This window comes from Simochromis diagramma, unplaced genomic scaffold (assembly GCF_900408965.1).
Source record: "Simochromis diagramma unplaced genomic scaffold, fSimDia1.1 OVJJ01000596.1, whole genome shotgun sequence".
Classification (NCBI taxonomy): Eukaryota; Metazoa; Chordata; class Actinopteri; order Cichliformes; family Cichlidae; genus Simochromis; species Simochromis diagramma.
This window is the reverse complement of record NW_024387245.1, coordinates 5,889,305-5,905,498: the sequence shown is the minus strand read 5'-3', so window position 1 is coordinate 5,905,498 and position 16,194 is coordinate 5,889,305. Positions and strand designations below refer to the sequence as shown.

At 40.4% G+C, this 16,194-nt stretch overlaps 3 protein-coding genes across 10 annotated transcripts in view; 2 read left to right on the top strand and 1 right to left on the bottom strand.

The window, feature by feature from the left end:
- The first annotated feature begins 1,759 nt into the window (after positions 1-1,759).
- dnlz (DNL-type zinc finger) lies at positions 1,760-3,574 on the top strand. Its single transcript, XM_040053539.1, has 3 exons — positions 1,760-2,163; positions 2,254-2,393; positions 3,341-3,574. The coding sequence occupies exons 1-3, from the start codon at positions 1,843-1,845 to the stop codon at positions 3,492-3,494; spliced, it is 615 nt and encodes a 204-aa protein (XP_039909473.1). The 5' UTR covers positions 1,760-1,842; the 3' UTR covers positions 3,495-3,574.
- Positions 3,575-3,752: 178 nt separating this feature from the next.
- Positions 3,753-8,191, top strand: uck1 (uridine-cytidine kinase 1). Its single transcript, XM_040053538.1, has 7 exons — positions 3,753-4,038; positions 4,449-4,608; positions 5,206-5,302; positions 5,394-5,536; positions 7,019-7,113; positions 7,220-7,268; positions 7,377-8,191. The coding sequence occupies exons 1-7, from the start codon at positions 3,949-3,951 to the stop codon at positions 7,568-7,570; spliced, it is 828 nt and encodes a 275-aa protein (XP_039909472.1). The 5' UTR covers positions 3,753-3,948; the 3' UTR covers positions 7,571-8,191.
- The window catches only part of rapgef1b (Rap guanine nucleotide exchange factor (GEF) 1b), a 45,286-nt gene continuing 36,886 nt past the window's right edge, over positions 7,795-16,194 (bottom strand). For all 8 annotated transcript variants that reach the window (XM_040053533.1, XM_040053530.1, XM_040053535.1 and 5 more), the window contains 9 exons: positions 12,791-12,883; positions 12,510-12,695; positions 10,761-10,845; positions 10,553-10,647; positions 10,317-10,395; positions 10,136-10,237; positions 9,940-10,037; positions 9,732-9,860; positions 7,795-9,523 (listed from right to left, as the gene is read on the bottom strand). In XM_040053533.1, the coding sequence (XP_039909467.1) occupies positions 9,373-9,523; positions 9,732-9,860; positions 9,940-10,037; positions 10,136-10,237; positions 10,317-10,395; positions 10,553-10,647; positions 10,761-10,845; positions 12,510-12,695; positions 12,791-12,883 (1,018 nt within the window). In that variant the 3' untranslated portion in view covers positions 7,795-9,372. The remainder of the gene's footprint in view (positions 9,524-9,731; positions 9,861-9,939; positions 10,038-10,135; positions 10,238-10,316; positions 10,396-10,552; positions 10,648-10,760; positions 10,846-12,509; positions 12,696-12,790; positions 12,884-16,194) is intronic.

The following is a 16,194-nucleotide window of genomic DNA, read 5'->3' as shown; positions in this document are numbered from 1 at the left end:
ATTGTAAAAGGTTTTGTTATACATTGTGTCCTTACCGCTTCAATTCCCACTAAAGCCTTGGGAAACAATGAGGTGATGAAAAGTGTCTGTGAACTACTCAGTTAATGCTAATAATATGATATATGATTCTGGATTTGTGAAACAATGGCCATCCCAGAGGTGCAAAATCTGAATCTGAGACATTCAAGACTGTATTGACCCTCATGTGAGTGACTCCACAGAAATGCCTGACCTCTCCAGATAATCAATGCAATTCAAACTTTATTTTTTCTGTCATAAATGAAAAACAACCTTTGCTGTGGAGGGCTTTGCGGTAGGTTTTTGGCAGGTTAGCCAGAGAAGCTGAACTTTGTTAGAATTTCCTTCAGTGTATGCAAACAGAATTTGAACCTGCTAGGTGGTCCAGCTTGGGGTAGTTTGAATAACTATATAGACATCTGAGATGTTTATTATATAGTAATGCATCATGCTCATGAAATCGGCAGCTACAGTAAAGCATACTAACATGGGACTAACACAGCAGGAAAAGAATCAGTATTTGTTTATACTGACTGATGAAGGTCTATCAGGAAGTAAGGTGTGGACATAGACCATATCACAAATTCATTGTGTTTCAGAAGTGTTACTTATATTTACAGCTCATTTACAGCTGTTTAATGTTCAATGTTTTTAATGCATATGTATCTTAATATTTGGTTATTTTAAACAAACGTCTTGTTTATAGTAAATACTTCTTTATGTCTCCTCCTTGCAGGTTGAGGTGTGGATGTCCATATGTCCCAGTCTCACAATATGACCACAATATCTGTAGGACACCAACTGCTGGATTGAGTGATTATAATTCCGTGGTCAAAGGTCAAGGTCACTGTAAGCAAAATCTGCAACATGCTACATGAGCGTGGAAATGCATGTGTTTAAATGTTAAAGGTGGATGTGATGTAGTTACTAAAATCCGTGTTTCTCAGGTTATCTTGGTTAAAGGAAAGAAGAGCTATTAAAGGCATTTATCAACAAATTGATATGATGAAAGAATGAAAGATAGGAAAACTAAAATGTTCAGTTTATGTTTACATACTTGTTTACTATTGGACTGTTTGTCTGTGCTGCTGAATTGGCTATTTAAATCTTCGTTTTATCAGAGAACACAATGTTGGATAGCTGTGGAGTTATTTTTCTGTCAAAAGTCAGAAATGAAATTATTTTCTCAAATTGATAGAAAAATAATTCCATAGATCACTTGTATCTTTAGTTTAACATTTTGGTTCAAATTCAATTAACGAAATTCTTGGGATATGTGAATTTTTTTGCTTAAAGATTTACAGAACTTCAAGTAAATGGTAGAGAAGATAAACTATAAAAATATGGAGTTATCCGTAATGGGGTTTATGGAAAGACAATAAAATAGACACGTTTCTTCCTGTTAAAGAGAAGTTTTTCCTTCCCACGGTCCTTAACGTAAAAAGGGCCTCGCTGTTGTGATTTGTTGATAAATAATAAAACTGAGTTGACTTGAACTGAATTAGCATAATAGTTACACAAAAATACCTGTAGATGACCAGATTGTGAACATTGTTGTCAGCTTATTATTGTAAATAAAAAACAAAGAAACACACTAAACACATCTCAAATATAACTGAGATGTCTCCAAAAGAAATTCACGTTACGGCTTTCATTTAGAAATATGCTGGCCTTTGTAGGAAAAATAAATAATTTAATGCATTTTATTTTGAAAATATAGGTGCGTGATGTCATCAGAGTGCGACAACATCCACGTTGATGAATCATTAGCAATTTCATCTGCGACTGAAAAGGGACTTTTACCGTTTGAACACAGCCGTGAAAATGTTGTTTTTACAGAAGTGTCTGACACTCAGTTATTCTTCGAGCACTGCGCGAGCGGTCAGCCGCTCTCTTTGGTCTCACCGTAACCGTTCAGTTTTGCGCAGACTCTGTGCTGTGGCTCACTGTCCAACCGCAGCCGGGACAGGCGGGACAGGGCTGCTCTCTTCACAGGACAACATAGGTTTTCGTCTTCTGTCACCCGCTTACAGGTGCACACCTCGTTTCGGTAGTTACCGAGGACTCTCAATTTCACGGAATGTCAGCAGTGAGGCATTGGGACAGATTCAGTCAACACACTATCACCTCGTTTACACGTGCAAGGTAGCGCACGCACACTGTGTTGAGGTAGTTTTTGTTTACTTTTTCTTTTAAAGTCATGTATATGACACGCAGACTGTGTCCTGTTCGCAGGTTTGCTCCACCAGATCCATGCAGAAGATCTCTAAGCTGGCTTACCACAAAGGTGTCGTCATAGTCACGTGTTCAGGATGCAAGAATCACCACATCATAGCCGATAACCTCAAATGGTTCACCGACTTGGAAGGGAAAAGGTTGGTAGTGCCGTGGACTCCTCACTGATTCAAAACAACATCCCGAGGGTGCGGTTCATGTGATTAGAGCGTCTGATGTAATAATGAAACAATGATAAGCATCCCAGAATAATTTTAAAGCAGTCTTCTCTGCTGCAAGAAGGAGGGGATGATTTAACTTAGCCTTAAACATGAATGAAATTCTTGATGTTTTTTGCCCAACAGTGTACAGTACAAAGTCTCTGTAGGGTAATTTTAACGTTTTTAATATTAAGTTATTTTCTTGTGTGCAGTAAAGATTTTTTTTGGTACAGACAAATATGTATAAGATTCCATACAAAGTGAGTGTAAAATAATAATTAAAAACAAATCAGTCGAAAAGATTTAGTTTTCTCCCTGGAGTGGCTCTGTTGTGTAGTGGTTAAATAATTTGCCTTACATGTATAAGATGCTGGAGGACAGACAAACAGAGCCTCAGAGTGGCTCTGTTGGTGGAGGGAAGGGCATCCAGCACAAAATCTGTGCCAAATCAATGTGGATCCGTCCGCTGTAGGAACCACTTGACAAGCATCCATCTACTAGTATCTACTATTCCTTGGAGTTACTGTATATAGAGCCAGTACCTGACAATCATTTGTCTGCATGAAAAAGCACCATGAATCAGCATTAACTGCATGACTGTATCGCCTTATATATTACTTTAGTGGTATGTATAAACACCAATATAATTGTAAAACTATTAGATTAACCTGGCGAGTTTATTAGTCAGTAATTAGTAATGTCTGATTTATTTATTTATTTTTTTACTTTTAATACCGACTCTTACGTGTTGTTTAACATAACAGCAACATCATAAAATATTATCTGCGACGTGTCTGAATCGCAGCAGGTAATTGATATCTCTGTTTCAGCCAACGACTGCTGCTGCAGTATATTTCAGTATTTTCAGTGTTGGTCTTTTGCTTCAGAAACATTGAGGAAATCCTCGCTGCCAAAGGAGAGACAGTGAAGAGGGTTGAAGGAGGTGCTGCTCTGGAGATAGTGATGGATCAGTCCACAGAAGACAAGCCACAGTGTGCTGAAGACACAGAGGAGTCTAGCAGTGATCCAGAAAAACGATAACGCTCTGCTTGTACTGTAATGTTTATACTGTAAAATTGCTATATTTAATTTATTAATAAAATCGCATTTTTTGAAATTTCTTTTATTTTTTCATCGTGCATTTTGATCATTTTAGTGTACATGATAAGCTTTCAAAAGAAGGTGCTGGAAGTATAAATCCAACAACTAACTGTAGTTGAAGCAAGAATAGTTTTTAATTAAATAATAAAATAACTATCTCGAACTGTAATGTGTGTATAGGAAAACATCGAAGTTATTATTATTTTTGTTGTTGTTGTTATTTATTTAATTAAAAACAACATTATTGCGCTCCAAATGACCCTGTGGGCGTTCCGTTGGGAACGACTAATCTCGCGACATCTCGCATTGTCGCGTACAGTAAACGTGTAAACATATATGACAAGTAGTTCTCAGCTAAGCTAGCTATATTTTGCAGTCTATAGAATTGACTGCAATGGACACTGCAGGAGCCCAGGACGAGGCGGACAGGCCCCGCCATCGGCCTTTCCTGATCGGTGTCAGCGGAGGAACGGCCAGCGGCAAGGTCCGTCATGTTTAGGGCTTGTATGTGATTTAGCATCCCGGCTAGCTTTGCGTACTCTGCTATTGGCGCCAATATTAGCGTTTATCAACCTGACAAAAACAAATGTCACACTCACTTACCCGGGAAATACGTATGTTGGTCATAATTACATGTCTGCTGTGTTCATTTTATACTATATTTGTGACCTGGTGGCGCCCAAGACTTGTCCAGCTAACTAGCCGCTGTAATGAAACTGTCAGTTCTTTATAGACCTGGAGTCAGCTAATAAATACCGAGGTCACTGATACAACGTTTCACTTCAGACTGTTGCTCAGGACATCAACTAAAACAGAATTTAATATTGTGCTTTATTACAATCAAAGGCATTACCGACAACAATAGTCGATTTTTATTTATTTATTTATTTACAGTCGACCGTCTGTGCAAAGATCATGGAGCTCCTGGGTCAGAACAAGGTGGACCACCGCCAGAGGAAGGTGGCAATTATAAGCCAGGACTGCTTCTACAGGGTCCTGACTCCAGATCAAAAAGCCAAAGCGATCAAAGGCCAGTACAACTTCGATCACCCAGGTAGGCTCATGCTACAAGTAGGATTTTTCCCCTCTGCCAAATCTGATCACGACAGACCCAGTCGGTGTATTTGTAAGATCACTCTAATAGAGGTCTGTATAGGAGAGTTAAAAACCTACCTGTATTGTAAAATAACATGCATATATATTTTGTTATGCTGTTTTAAGGGTGTTGTTAATTATAAAAGACATCCAGATATTGTTACTGGATGATCTAACATCTGTAGTAAATATAAAAGTCCTGTGGAGGAAAAAAAAAAGTAAAACAAAATCATGAGCAAAAAACCACAGAAACAGAAAATTCAAAGTCTGACATGATGAATTGCAATGCTTAGATTTTATTTAGAGTTTGGGATTGCTATTTCTGAGCAGGTGACAATGTATGGGCTGGAAGCAGTGCTTTAGTTAAGTACACTTGTGTTAACATGTGTGGGTTTAGTGGGTAATGCTGAACATGGGCTTTGTGAAATTATGCTCCTTACATGCCTCGTATTATGTACTTCACATATTTATTGATTTAATCATGTTTTTGCTGTTTTATACAGTGAATTAGACACATAAGGCTAGTCCTTCAGTGTTTCGGTTTAATGTCTTTCAGAGGCATTTGATAATGAGTTAATGTACCAAACGTTGAAGGATATCGTGGAGGGGAGGGTAGTCGAAGTGCCGACATATGACTTTGTCACCCATTCCAGGTAGGAAGGAAGCTCTTTGTGGTTCTAAACCCTGATATTCTTTATAAAAAAATAAAGTCCTCTGTCCTCACCTCATTTATTGTGTTTATAGGCAGGAAGAGAGGATCACAGTTTACCCAGCGGACGTAGTCCTCTTTGAGGGGATCCTCGTTTTCTACCCACAGAAAGTGCGCGACATGTTTCACATGAAGCTGTTTGTGGACACAGATTCAGACGTCAGACTGTCTCGCAGAGGTATCGGTGACTCCCTTACACATGTGAAAACCAAACCAAAAATTTATGTTATTAAAAAAAAAAAAAACTTTTTTGTGTTTCTTAAGATTTCAAAACTTTCAAAATAACATGAACAAAATAACTTTCATTTACCAGTCTTTGTTGATTTTCTATTAATTTCTAAGTTTAAGATGTCAAACTGTGCTATTTGTTGGGATTATTGTGGTTTGGTAACAATACGATGATCTAATCCATAAAAAGCTTTATCATCAGAGGCCAAAAATGGAAAACTTGCCAGCAGAACTAAGGGGGCTCATTTTGTTGGCTGACTGGCCAGGTCATGCCCAAATGTGTATTTGGCTGAGCATTCAACCCTTACATCAGAATCAATTAGCTGAAAAGCTGGCATATCTTGCTGTGGTGCAGTGAACAGTATTTGAAAGTCATGTCCTAAAGAAATGGGGCGAAAAGATCCAACAAAAGCCTGACACAGGATCTGGCCCTTCAATAGATCTGTCACTGAAGCTTCATCAGAAATGGTCTCAGTGGAAGGGTGGCTGTCAAGAAGCCGTTGTTAAGGAGGGGAAACAGGAAGAAAAAGGCTGAGGTATACCAAATAACAGAAAAACTACACTGTAAATCAGTGGCAACAGGTCTTAAGGCGTGATGAATCTGAATTTCTAAATTTTAGGTTTAGATGGCTGTCTATATACAGAGGAGGTCAGGAGAGCGTTTAGTCATCTGCCCATCACAGCGGAGGCTCTGTCATGGTTTAAGGCTGCATTTCGACCAGTGGCTTTGAGGATCTTGTCAAAATTAGGAATTATGAACACAGAAAGTTGCGGTCAGAAGTTGATCGAACATACAGAACCATCTGGAAAATGTGTGATATAAAGCAGCTTGAGTTTTTATCATGACGATGATCTCAAACAAACTATTAATGCAGCAAAAACACAGATGGATTAAAAAACAATCATACAATGGAACATTATAGGTCATGGATTGGCCTCCCCAGTGTCCTGATCTGGACATTACTGAAGCATTGTGGGATCCTCCTGACAGAGAGCAGAACAAAAGGCAGCCAACACCCAAAGAAGCCTGGAGCACTATTCCTGCAGGCTACTTGCAGAAATGACAAGAGCGAGACCTGTGTTCATCAGAACTAATATTCCAAATCACTAGAACTCAATTTTTCTTTATATACGGGTATTTCCATGCAAGTTTGAATCAATTACTGTACCCATTTCCTATTTTTTTCTAGCAAAATATAAAGAAACTGAGGATGACTCACAAATTTTGTACCATAGTAATATTAATAGATATTACAGACAGTGAAATGAAGAGAACACAAATATGGGAAAGTCCAGTTGTTTTTGATGGCATCATCACTTGTCTTTGGGATTCTGTTTTTGGTCTAATCTTTATATGCTGTGTCACATTTTTACTGTTGATATTACTTCATATCCTACTTTTTTCTTTCTTTTTTTTTTTCTCCTCCTGTAGTTCTGCGAGACATGAGCAGAGGGAGAGATCTCGAGCAGATTCTCAGTCAGTATACAACATTTGTGAAGCCAGCTTTTGAAGAGTTTTGTTTGCCTGTAAGTGTGGTGGTCAGCCCCGATTATGCGCTTATTTGTTCAGCATCCTATTCTGTTAAGCAGACACGCGTTACATTTGTTTCTAAAGACATTTTGTTCTTCCCAGACTAAGAAGTATGCAGATGTCATCATTCCAAGAGGAGTCGACAATATGGGTGAGTGCTTTTTCCTTAAGAAAATAAATACATTTCAGCATTTTCTTGCTCTCTGTAGAGTCAAAAAAACAGAAAAACCCCAACACGTTTTTTTCTGATTTCCATCAGTGGCCATTAACCTCATTGTGCAGCACATCCAAGATATTTTAAACGGCGAAATCTGCAAATGGCAGCGTGGATCCGTGAACGGCCAAGCACGTGCTCTTAAACGGGTCCTGTCTGAGCAAGGTGACCTACAGAACGGATCCGCTAACGCCCCAGGAAAGAGGGTCCTCCTGGAGCCCAGCAGTCGGCCTCACTGAGACTGTATAGATTTGAATCGATTGGCTTTGAGCTTTAATCGCTGCTACAGATTGTATTTAATTATTTTTTTTTTCTAAATGTGAAGTGTGTTGGACACGCTCTGCATTATTTTAAAATATTACCCATAATCACATGTTGCAGGGATTTGGTGCTGCAACGTCTTTCCCATTTCACTGCAGTTATTGGTGCATTACCAGACTCTTGAATATGTTTTTTGTTTTTAAACAAGCAGTCTTCCATGATGCTTTAATTTGTCTTTTGTTTTGTTTTTTCAGTGTTAAGTCCAGTCATGTGACCTGTGTCTGCGACTGGAGGTCTTATAATTGAGGGTAGGAAGTGTTTCTGTACAGTAGATGCTGACCTATAGTCATGCTTTTGCACTTGGAGTGACCCTACTGTTAAACTGAGTCACGCTTCTTTATTGCTTTCAGATTAATATATTGAAATGGTAATGCAGGTGTCTTGTACGTTTCTCTTTTAAATCAAGTCAGAGCCAGATGTGTTGCACCTAGTTTCATATCGAGCACATCCTTAATTATTTAATAATGGATCTATGCCTTAATTTGTTTACTTCCACTCGTTATTTGTGTACGACAATAAACGGAAACTGTTAAACTTTATTCAAGTGTCAGTCGATTTGAGAAAAGGAGGGTGGGGTGGAATGGGGGTGGTGGATCTTGTGACCAACACAGTGTGTATAGAAAGAGCCGTTTGCTTTATTGGAGTTTGAGAGCACAGTGTGATGTGTTGGTTTTATCCCCAAAAAGGAATAAAAAAAAAAAAAAAAAGATTTTACTACAGCACATTTTTGGAATGACACACACACACACACACACAAGTCACAGAGGACTTCAGTCACACACAGTCTTTCACACACTAACATGACCGGGACGTGACTGTGATTGCCTGATGGTTTCTCTACACTTGAACACGGCACTCGATGATTCAGAATGATGTACACAGATCACAGCATCTTTAGTTATTTATCTTTTTGTGTTTTTGCTTTGCTTATCTTTTTTTTTTTTTTTCTTTCAAGTGCACGTGTATGGCACTTGGGAGAAGCGGAGCTCTTCTCATAAGCATAAACATCCTTTTTAAGAACAAAAGGAGCACTGTATATAATACATTTCATAACCATACATGATTCTTACACAAAAATGTTGCAAAACATAGGTTTCCAGTCTATCATGGCCATCCTCTCCTCCAAGTCCAAATCTCCCACCTCCCAGCCTCGTGCCCACAGCGAGCCCTCGGGGGTCTGCAGCCCGCCCGTAGATGTCACAGTTTGTGTCAGGCTGCCGTTTGAGGGGAACTCGAGTAGGGAGAGGGCTGAAGAAAACCAATAGATGGCACATACATGAGGAAGAGGAAGGAGCGGCTTGAGAGTAATGGACCATTCAGCTCACACACTCACATGCGCGCGCGCGCACACACACTCGCGCAGCAGCTCCACTCTAAAACAGAAAGCCCAGGGAGCAGACTTTGGTCATTTCCGTAGTGTCTCCCTGCGATTCTTCCCCTCCTTGGCACCGGTCTACCTGTTGTCTCGCCGCAGCCACAGAATGTCTCCAATAATCCCAATTATAATCTCCCCGAGCAGTAGAGCTCTTTGTAAACCTCGATAACGCTTCAGTTGTCTGTAGTTTGTTCTCAACCCCCTCCCCCCACCCACAATGAGTCTCCCATCAGCCTCTGCGGGTAGCTTCCGTTCGTCTCTCTTTCAGTCTGTAGTAAAGTGGAGTTAGTGTCATGAAGCACAGTTGGAGGTCAGTGTTGGAGGCCCTCCTCCCCTCCGCGGGCCCTAGGTCTTCTCCTCGCGGTCCGTCTTGCGTCTCGAGATGTTTCTGGGTTTTATCTTCAGCGACAGCTCCCAGAGGGCCTCCTCGGCCAGGTGATCGCTGAAGTCGTTGAAGAACGAGACGATGTCTTCGTTGCGCTTCAGCTCATAATGCCTGAGATGAGGAGAGGTAATTCATTACTGAGAAAGCAAAGCAGTCTGTGTGAAGATGACAGCCATGTTTTATGACATTAAAATTTAATGGAGAACAAAGCAGGAACACATTAGCGTTCCTTCCAGTGGCAAACGATGATGACATTTATTGCTGCGATTGATGTGTTCAGTGGCTTCTTATTAAATCCTACTTATTCCGATGGACCTACACTTGTTGGAAGCGCCGCATACTGTCCAGAATGTTGAACTGCTGCCAGCGTTTGGAGAAATTGACCTTCCCGTCGATCAGGTCAGGGTTCCCCAGGTGGACGAAGGTCAGGTCCTGGAGGATGAGACCCCTGTGGAGAAGAGTGGAAGGAATAAATGAACCAGTCGTGGCTAGACGCCCATCTCGATGAGTCATGCACATTTACTCACAAGTACGGGATGCACGGGGGCTCCACTTCAGCCAGTGCAGCTCTGTATGCCCTGAAGGAGGAGGAGCTGTCGATCAGCGTGCAATACTCCTCCAATCCCTGACGGAGAAGATTTGGGGATGTTTATTAAATTAAATAACAGCTGTGATACCCGAGGAGATTTTTAATTTCTCTTCCTAAATTCGCAATCGTCTCACCTCTGAGGTCTGCTTCTGCCACTCCAACCTCCTGATGGGGGCCGAGTCCAAAGCAGACAGTATTGCCAAGTAGGAGTTGAAGTTATTCAACTTTCTTAAGTGCTGTAATAAAAATAAATATGACTGTTGTTAAACAGGGAAACTCCTGATGATTTGTACGGTTTGTAAGACTTAAACCAACCTTCATTATCTTAATGAACTTGAGAAGCAGCTTTTCTCTGTCTTGAGCTTTCTCTTGCTGAATTATCAAAGAGCGAACCCTGCAAGGAGAAAGAGAGAGACACGGCGGGGTGTCGGCGTTTATTGAGGCGAGATGGTATGAGACGAAAGCCACAGAATTTAATTATAGGGGAGGAGATGTTGAGTTAAGTGTTACAGTGTCTGATGAGGTTTGTGTTTTGTTTTTTTTTGTCATACCAATAGCTCATGTTGTTAAAGTGCTCTGTGAACTGAGTCAGGTTCGGACTCTTCTCCTCATTCTGCTCCTTGGCCCAAAGTAGAACTTCGGGAATCTGAAAGTAAACACAGAGGAGAGCAGAGCACAAGGTTGGGATTGATTATGTGTCAAACCACAAATAATCGGCAGATCGGTGAAAGATTTAACGCAGCAACGAAGGCACCGTACCTCAATTTTATAAAAAAGTTCAGCGTCGAGAAGTGTGAGCTGATCGGCGATCTCGTGACTGCGAAAGTCGTGAAGAGTTCCAGGCCTGATGAAAAACACACAAATCATTAGATGGAGTCTGAAACTGAAGCGACACAACCTCCTACTTTCCCATCTGTCCCGAAGAGCAAAAAAGCCTTACAAACACAACAACAGTCATCTCGAGGTGCTTTATGCTGTAAGGTAAAGACCCAACAATCAGACAACCACTTCGACCAAACTCTTGGTGACAGCGGGAAGGAAAAACTCCCTTTTAACTGGAAAAAAGTGCACTTATGGCCATTGCTATATGTCAAGGCACATCCCCACAGGAAGTGACTAGCAGAGACAAAAGAAAGTCAATGACATTCACATGTCCACAGGCAAAAAACACTATGTGTCATGTGTAGTGGGTGGGTACCAAATGAAACTTTCCTCAACTTCAAGGGGGATAGTTGAAATGGCTGCCAGTTAGATCGCAGGATACCAATGACTGACAGGTGACAGGGTGGCAAATATACAACACACACAAAGCAAAACCGCCAAAATTGTAGTTCTAGCATAAAAGATGGATGTAGTGGGTGCTGCTATACGTCGTGTGGATGAGTGGCATAATGGCAGCCCTCCCTGAACCTGAGTCTGTTTCTGCTGGAGGTTTCTTCCTCTTTAAAGGGAGTTTTTTCTTCCTATTGTCACCAAGTTCTTGCTCATAGGGGGTCACCTGATTGTTGTGACTTTCCCTGTATTATTGTAGGGTCTGTACCTTACAATATAAAGCGCCTTCAGGTGCTGTATGAATAAAATAAAACTGAACTGAAGACTGTTGCAGGGTTCCTGGGTTCAACTTTGCCTCAGTGTTACTGCAGAGTCCAGAATCAATGGGTGACCTCACTGCGACTATGTCCATCATTTATATACAGGCTATGGTTCAATTCATTCCAAAACACTTTACAAAACAATATAAATGGAAACTGTGGTGCACTGTTGTGGCACACAGCTGAGCCACTAACTCGGCCTTTTTAATATAGCGGATTGATACATAGTGCACACATAGCTGCTGATTGGGTAACCCTTTTGATACAGCTACCAAATGAGAGAAAACAAGCCATTGCACAATCTTTCACACCACTTGAGGGACACGTTGTTTAATCCAGGAACCACAGAAAAACTGTGCACCGCTTTCCAATTTTTATTTGTGTCCTTGATCGTCCCCGCCTGGCTTCACTCCTGTTAGCGCTGTCACTGTCCACCTATCCTGTGCCAAACTGTCAGTGCTTCAACCTTCCACTGCTCATTAGAATTCATTTACCTGGACTGTCTGATCATCTTCACTTTCATCAGAATTACTAAGCTATTTCTTATATTACCTCAAACTGGTCGACTGATTATTAATTAGTACAGAGAAATTATTTTAATACAGCACCCTGTGTCGATAAAATAGCTGCTTAATGAAGTTAAAATGGAATCTGATATTAAGATACATCTCAGTACACAACGCTTTACTCCCCAAATGTTTAACTGCAGCCATGATATCATCTGGGAATCATTAAATTGGTTTAAGATTCTATGACTGCAGTCTTGTGGTTTCTGATTGCAAGTCTGCCAGGCACTGAATCCAGCCCTGCTTGTTATCCTTAAAGGTACACAGCTATAAGAGAAGCACTGCATTTTTCCGTCATCCCCATCCCCATGCACGCCTCAAAAAGACTTGACTCGAAACTCCCACAGTACCTTGCAGAGACCCCTCGTGCCGCGAGGGGCTTGAGTGAGTTAGTGTAACGCAGCAGCTTCTTTTGCTCCACCTTATCCAGGATATTCTTGCGGAGCACACGGGCGAGACTGAGTTCGCCATTACACACTAGTGTGAACACCAGGTCCATGAGCTGTTTCAAAATGTCCTCGGTCAGCTCTACCAGGCTGGAAGACACAGAAGGGACAAAAGAAATCTGTCAGCTCAATAAAGCAGTCAAAAGGTAACAAAAGAAGGACAACGGGGAACAATAACTACTCACCACAGCTCATCTACCACACGAACCAGCACGAAGAACGTGTTCTTGCTGACTCGTTTCTTGAAGGTGTCTGGACTATGGCAGAACGTGGTATATGTGCTTTGTGGTTAAGGACAGTGACAACAGTGTTTAATGTGGGATTAAAAAAAGAAAAAGCTTGATACTTCATGATACTTCCAAGAAGTGGCAGATGAATGAATCATCAATTCATCAGGGACTTGTCCCAGTAGGGTTCTTACCCAAAATAAGTGAACTATGAATACATAACATATTACATGTTTTCCCTTTTAAAAAACAATGCATTTCTTCACTCATTTACTTCAATCAGTTACACTGCTTGTTATATCACTTCTGCATTACTCTGCAACATCACGGTGCAGAGTAAACACACACACCCACATATCTAGCCCTATCCCAACCAGGAGTACATACACAACATCTTTCTTTAATATTTAAGTATAAGGACAAAGTCAGGAGTGAAGAGCACTTTACAAAAAACTGTCATGGCAACAGCAGTGCACTGTAGGGATACTTACAGATAGATAATGCTCCCACTATTTTGTGTAAGGATTCCTAAATAGAACTGAAGTCATGTTTGCAGATGTTTTTCCAGCTTTGGTGTGGTTTTCCCTTTACAGTCACATTCTTTTCCCTTTATGTAGTAAATCAATTCAAAATAATTTGCTTATTAAATGGCATCAAAGGTATGTTATGTACATTGAAGAAATCAAGAGTCACCTTAGTTCAGACAGGCCACTGAGCCAAGCTTTGGATAAAGAACCTTCTACTCAATCAGCTGGCAAATCTTATATGAAGAGTGCTGTTTGCTTTAGCTCGACTTCTGTAACTGCAGAGCTGTAAGCCACTTTGATACCCACCTCCACTTCAGCTTCTCTTGTTTTCCTTGATTCCTGCTCTAAGAGTTGTACTGTGAGGTGAGAATAATGGGTACCTGTCTAGAACACCAAGGTAACTTGTGTGTTCAGCTTTTTGGCTTAAAAATTGACTGTGGGTGCCACATTTTCTCTGTTATTTCAAACAGCATCCTGTAAGTCTTGTTATGTTTGGTCCTAATCTGCTGAACAGTCTCCCACACTCTGCTTTTATTAATTAGTGTCCCACTCTGAATGCTGAACTATGGTGCAGGGCGTTTTTGCAGAGTCATTAGCCTCAACACATGGCCAGAATACCTGCAGAGCTCTTAACGGTTTTATTGACAACTGCTCTTTGTCTATAAAGTTGAACCAATATTGTAAAGACCTCATCATCATTTCTGACAACCGCCTGAGCCTGAATAATTTGTCGAGTCTTGTTTTATGCAGCTTAGGAGTCCCAGCAAGGTCAGATCAATTTTATCCAAAAGTATAGACGCTTTCATCTCCTTTAGGTTAGATTATTGCAGTTTGTTATACACTTGTTTGTGGAAACAACGTTTACAGAGCACAGCTGGACTAAAATGCCGTGGCCAGACTTCTTTACTAAAACCACACAAAAAGCGAACACATCACCCCTGTTTTAGCTTCTCTTCAGCTAATTCTAAAACACTAACTTATAATTGTGTTAACTTATATTGTGCTGTGGGTTTGCACCAAAGTACAAAGTGCACACCAAAGTGTATCATCTTTCCCCAGCAATGATGTTTTAATTATTTTATATTTGCTTTTAATTTACCTGTTTTCTATTTTTAATTTTCTTTATTGCTCACTTTTAATCTCCTTGTGCTGCCAGTATCTTACACCTATCACCGTTTCACTTTTATCTCTGTTTGTCTTGTGATGCACTTTATAATTTCGATCTTTCAAAGGTTCTATTTATGCTGCTGGAATTGCAGCTTCTAGAAGACAGATCAGAAAACTGACCACATAGATTTTATTGGGCATGTATCATCAAGAATTCCTATTTAGTCAATAAGGCTATGAGACCAGGCTATGAGATGGAGTCAGAGCTGAACACATTGATCTGCCTTTAAGGCTTATGCCTTTAAGTTTAAGAGCTCTGATGTGCAGCAGTTACAGCAGCACAGAGAGCACACAGAGCAGTAATATAAATATATTAACATAGTTATATTTCCCCTCTGTGCGCTTGTGTTGACCAAATCATGAAATGTGCAATTTTCTGCAGCATTACTCTCCAGTCTTCAGGACAGTCTTATGATCCATTTTGTGGAGAAAGAGTCAAACAACACGTCAAACATCCCTTTTACAGGAGCCTGAAGCAGAAAGCCTGGGTTAACACACAAAGCTGATAACCACCATTGTGACACTTATGATCTCCCACTGGAGTTTTAGGTTCTGGCAGGCCAGCTAATGCAAAGCAAGCCTCCCCATGTCCACCATGCTTAGAAAAAAAAACAAACACCTTTTTGAACTCAACCTGGAGCTTTGCTTAAGTTCTGCAGATGTAAGTGATGATTTTTTTGACTTGTCCTGTCTGAACTCAGAAAACACAACAAACAAAGTAACTGATTAGACAGTGTAATGGGACCGCTTTGTGTCTACATAGACATGCATCATGTGACTACATCACAATGGCATAACAAATACACATTTTCTCTAAAATTCAAAGGCATGTGTGTTTGACACAAGACTGTTTTTGCCTGTTCCCTTTAGCTTTCTGTGAGCCTCAGTGTCTTGTATAAACAATGATCGTCATTAGGCAGTAATCACTGTCATTACCGCGTTGCTAATTAATTCCTGCAGTAAAAACAATAGAGCTGTGACTAACTTATTATCAGATATTCCACTGATGATATGCTCAATCAGTTGATTAACTGTCTAGTCATTAAGACATCGGGACAAAATGCAGCTTATCAAAATTTCCCCGAGTAGGTTTGCAGTGACGCAAGTCTGCAACACACGATTAAGAACGATTTATTAAAGCATCTCCTAATTTGTCCAAATAATAAGTTTGGCCATATAAAGTTAATGATGAAACACTGCAGAAGTAATGTGTTTAGTCTTCAGTGGAGTGCTAAATATTAAGTCCAATACATGTGATGTCTAAAATCCATCCATCCATCCTCTTCCACTTGTCCAGTTTAGGGTTGGGGGAGGTGGGCTGGACCCTGTCCGAGGTACCACAGGGCTGGACAGGTCGCTAATTTGTCGCCGGAGCAACACAAAGAGACGGACAACCAGTCTCACTCACATTCACTCCTACGGCCAATTTAGAATCACTAGTTAACCTGAGAGAACCCACACTGCCCCTAATGTCTCAGTTTTTTTAATCATTAAAAATAATAATAAAAAATTAATAAAAAATAAAGAAATAAAATATAGGAAAAAAGTATGAATATAATTTAAGTGAAAGCTCTAAAATGAGCAAGCAGGATGAACAAGGGTCTCCTTGGTAAATAAGGATTAAAGTGAGAGAAAGAGCACTCTGTCAACAACAACAACCAAACAAAA

Coding starts and splice junctions, on each gene's coding strand:
- dnlz (XM_040053539.1), top strand. CDS start 1,843: ATGTTGTTTTTACAGAAGTGTCTGACACTCAGTTATTCTTCGAGCACT. Junction 2,164..2,253: donor ACCTCGTTTACACGTGCAAG/GTAGCGCACGCA, acceptor TCCTGTTCGCAG/GTTTGCTCCACCAGATCCAT. Junction 2,394..3,340: donor ACCGACTTGGAAGGGAAAAG/GTTGGTAGTGCC, acceptor CTTTTGCTTCAG/AAACATTGAGGAAATCCTCG.
- uck1 (XM_040053538.1), top strand. CDS start 3,949: ATGGACACTGCAGGAGCCCAGGACGAGGCGGACAGGCCCCGCCATCGG. Junction 4,039..4,448: donor GAGGAACGGCCAGCGGCAAG/GTCCGTCATGTT, acceptor ATTTATTTACAG/TCGACCGTCTGTGCAAAGAT. Junction 7,269..7,376: donor AAGAGGAGTCGACAATATGG/GTGAGTGCTTTT, acceptor GATTTCCATCAG/TGGCCATTAACCTCATTGTG.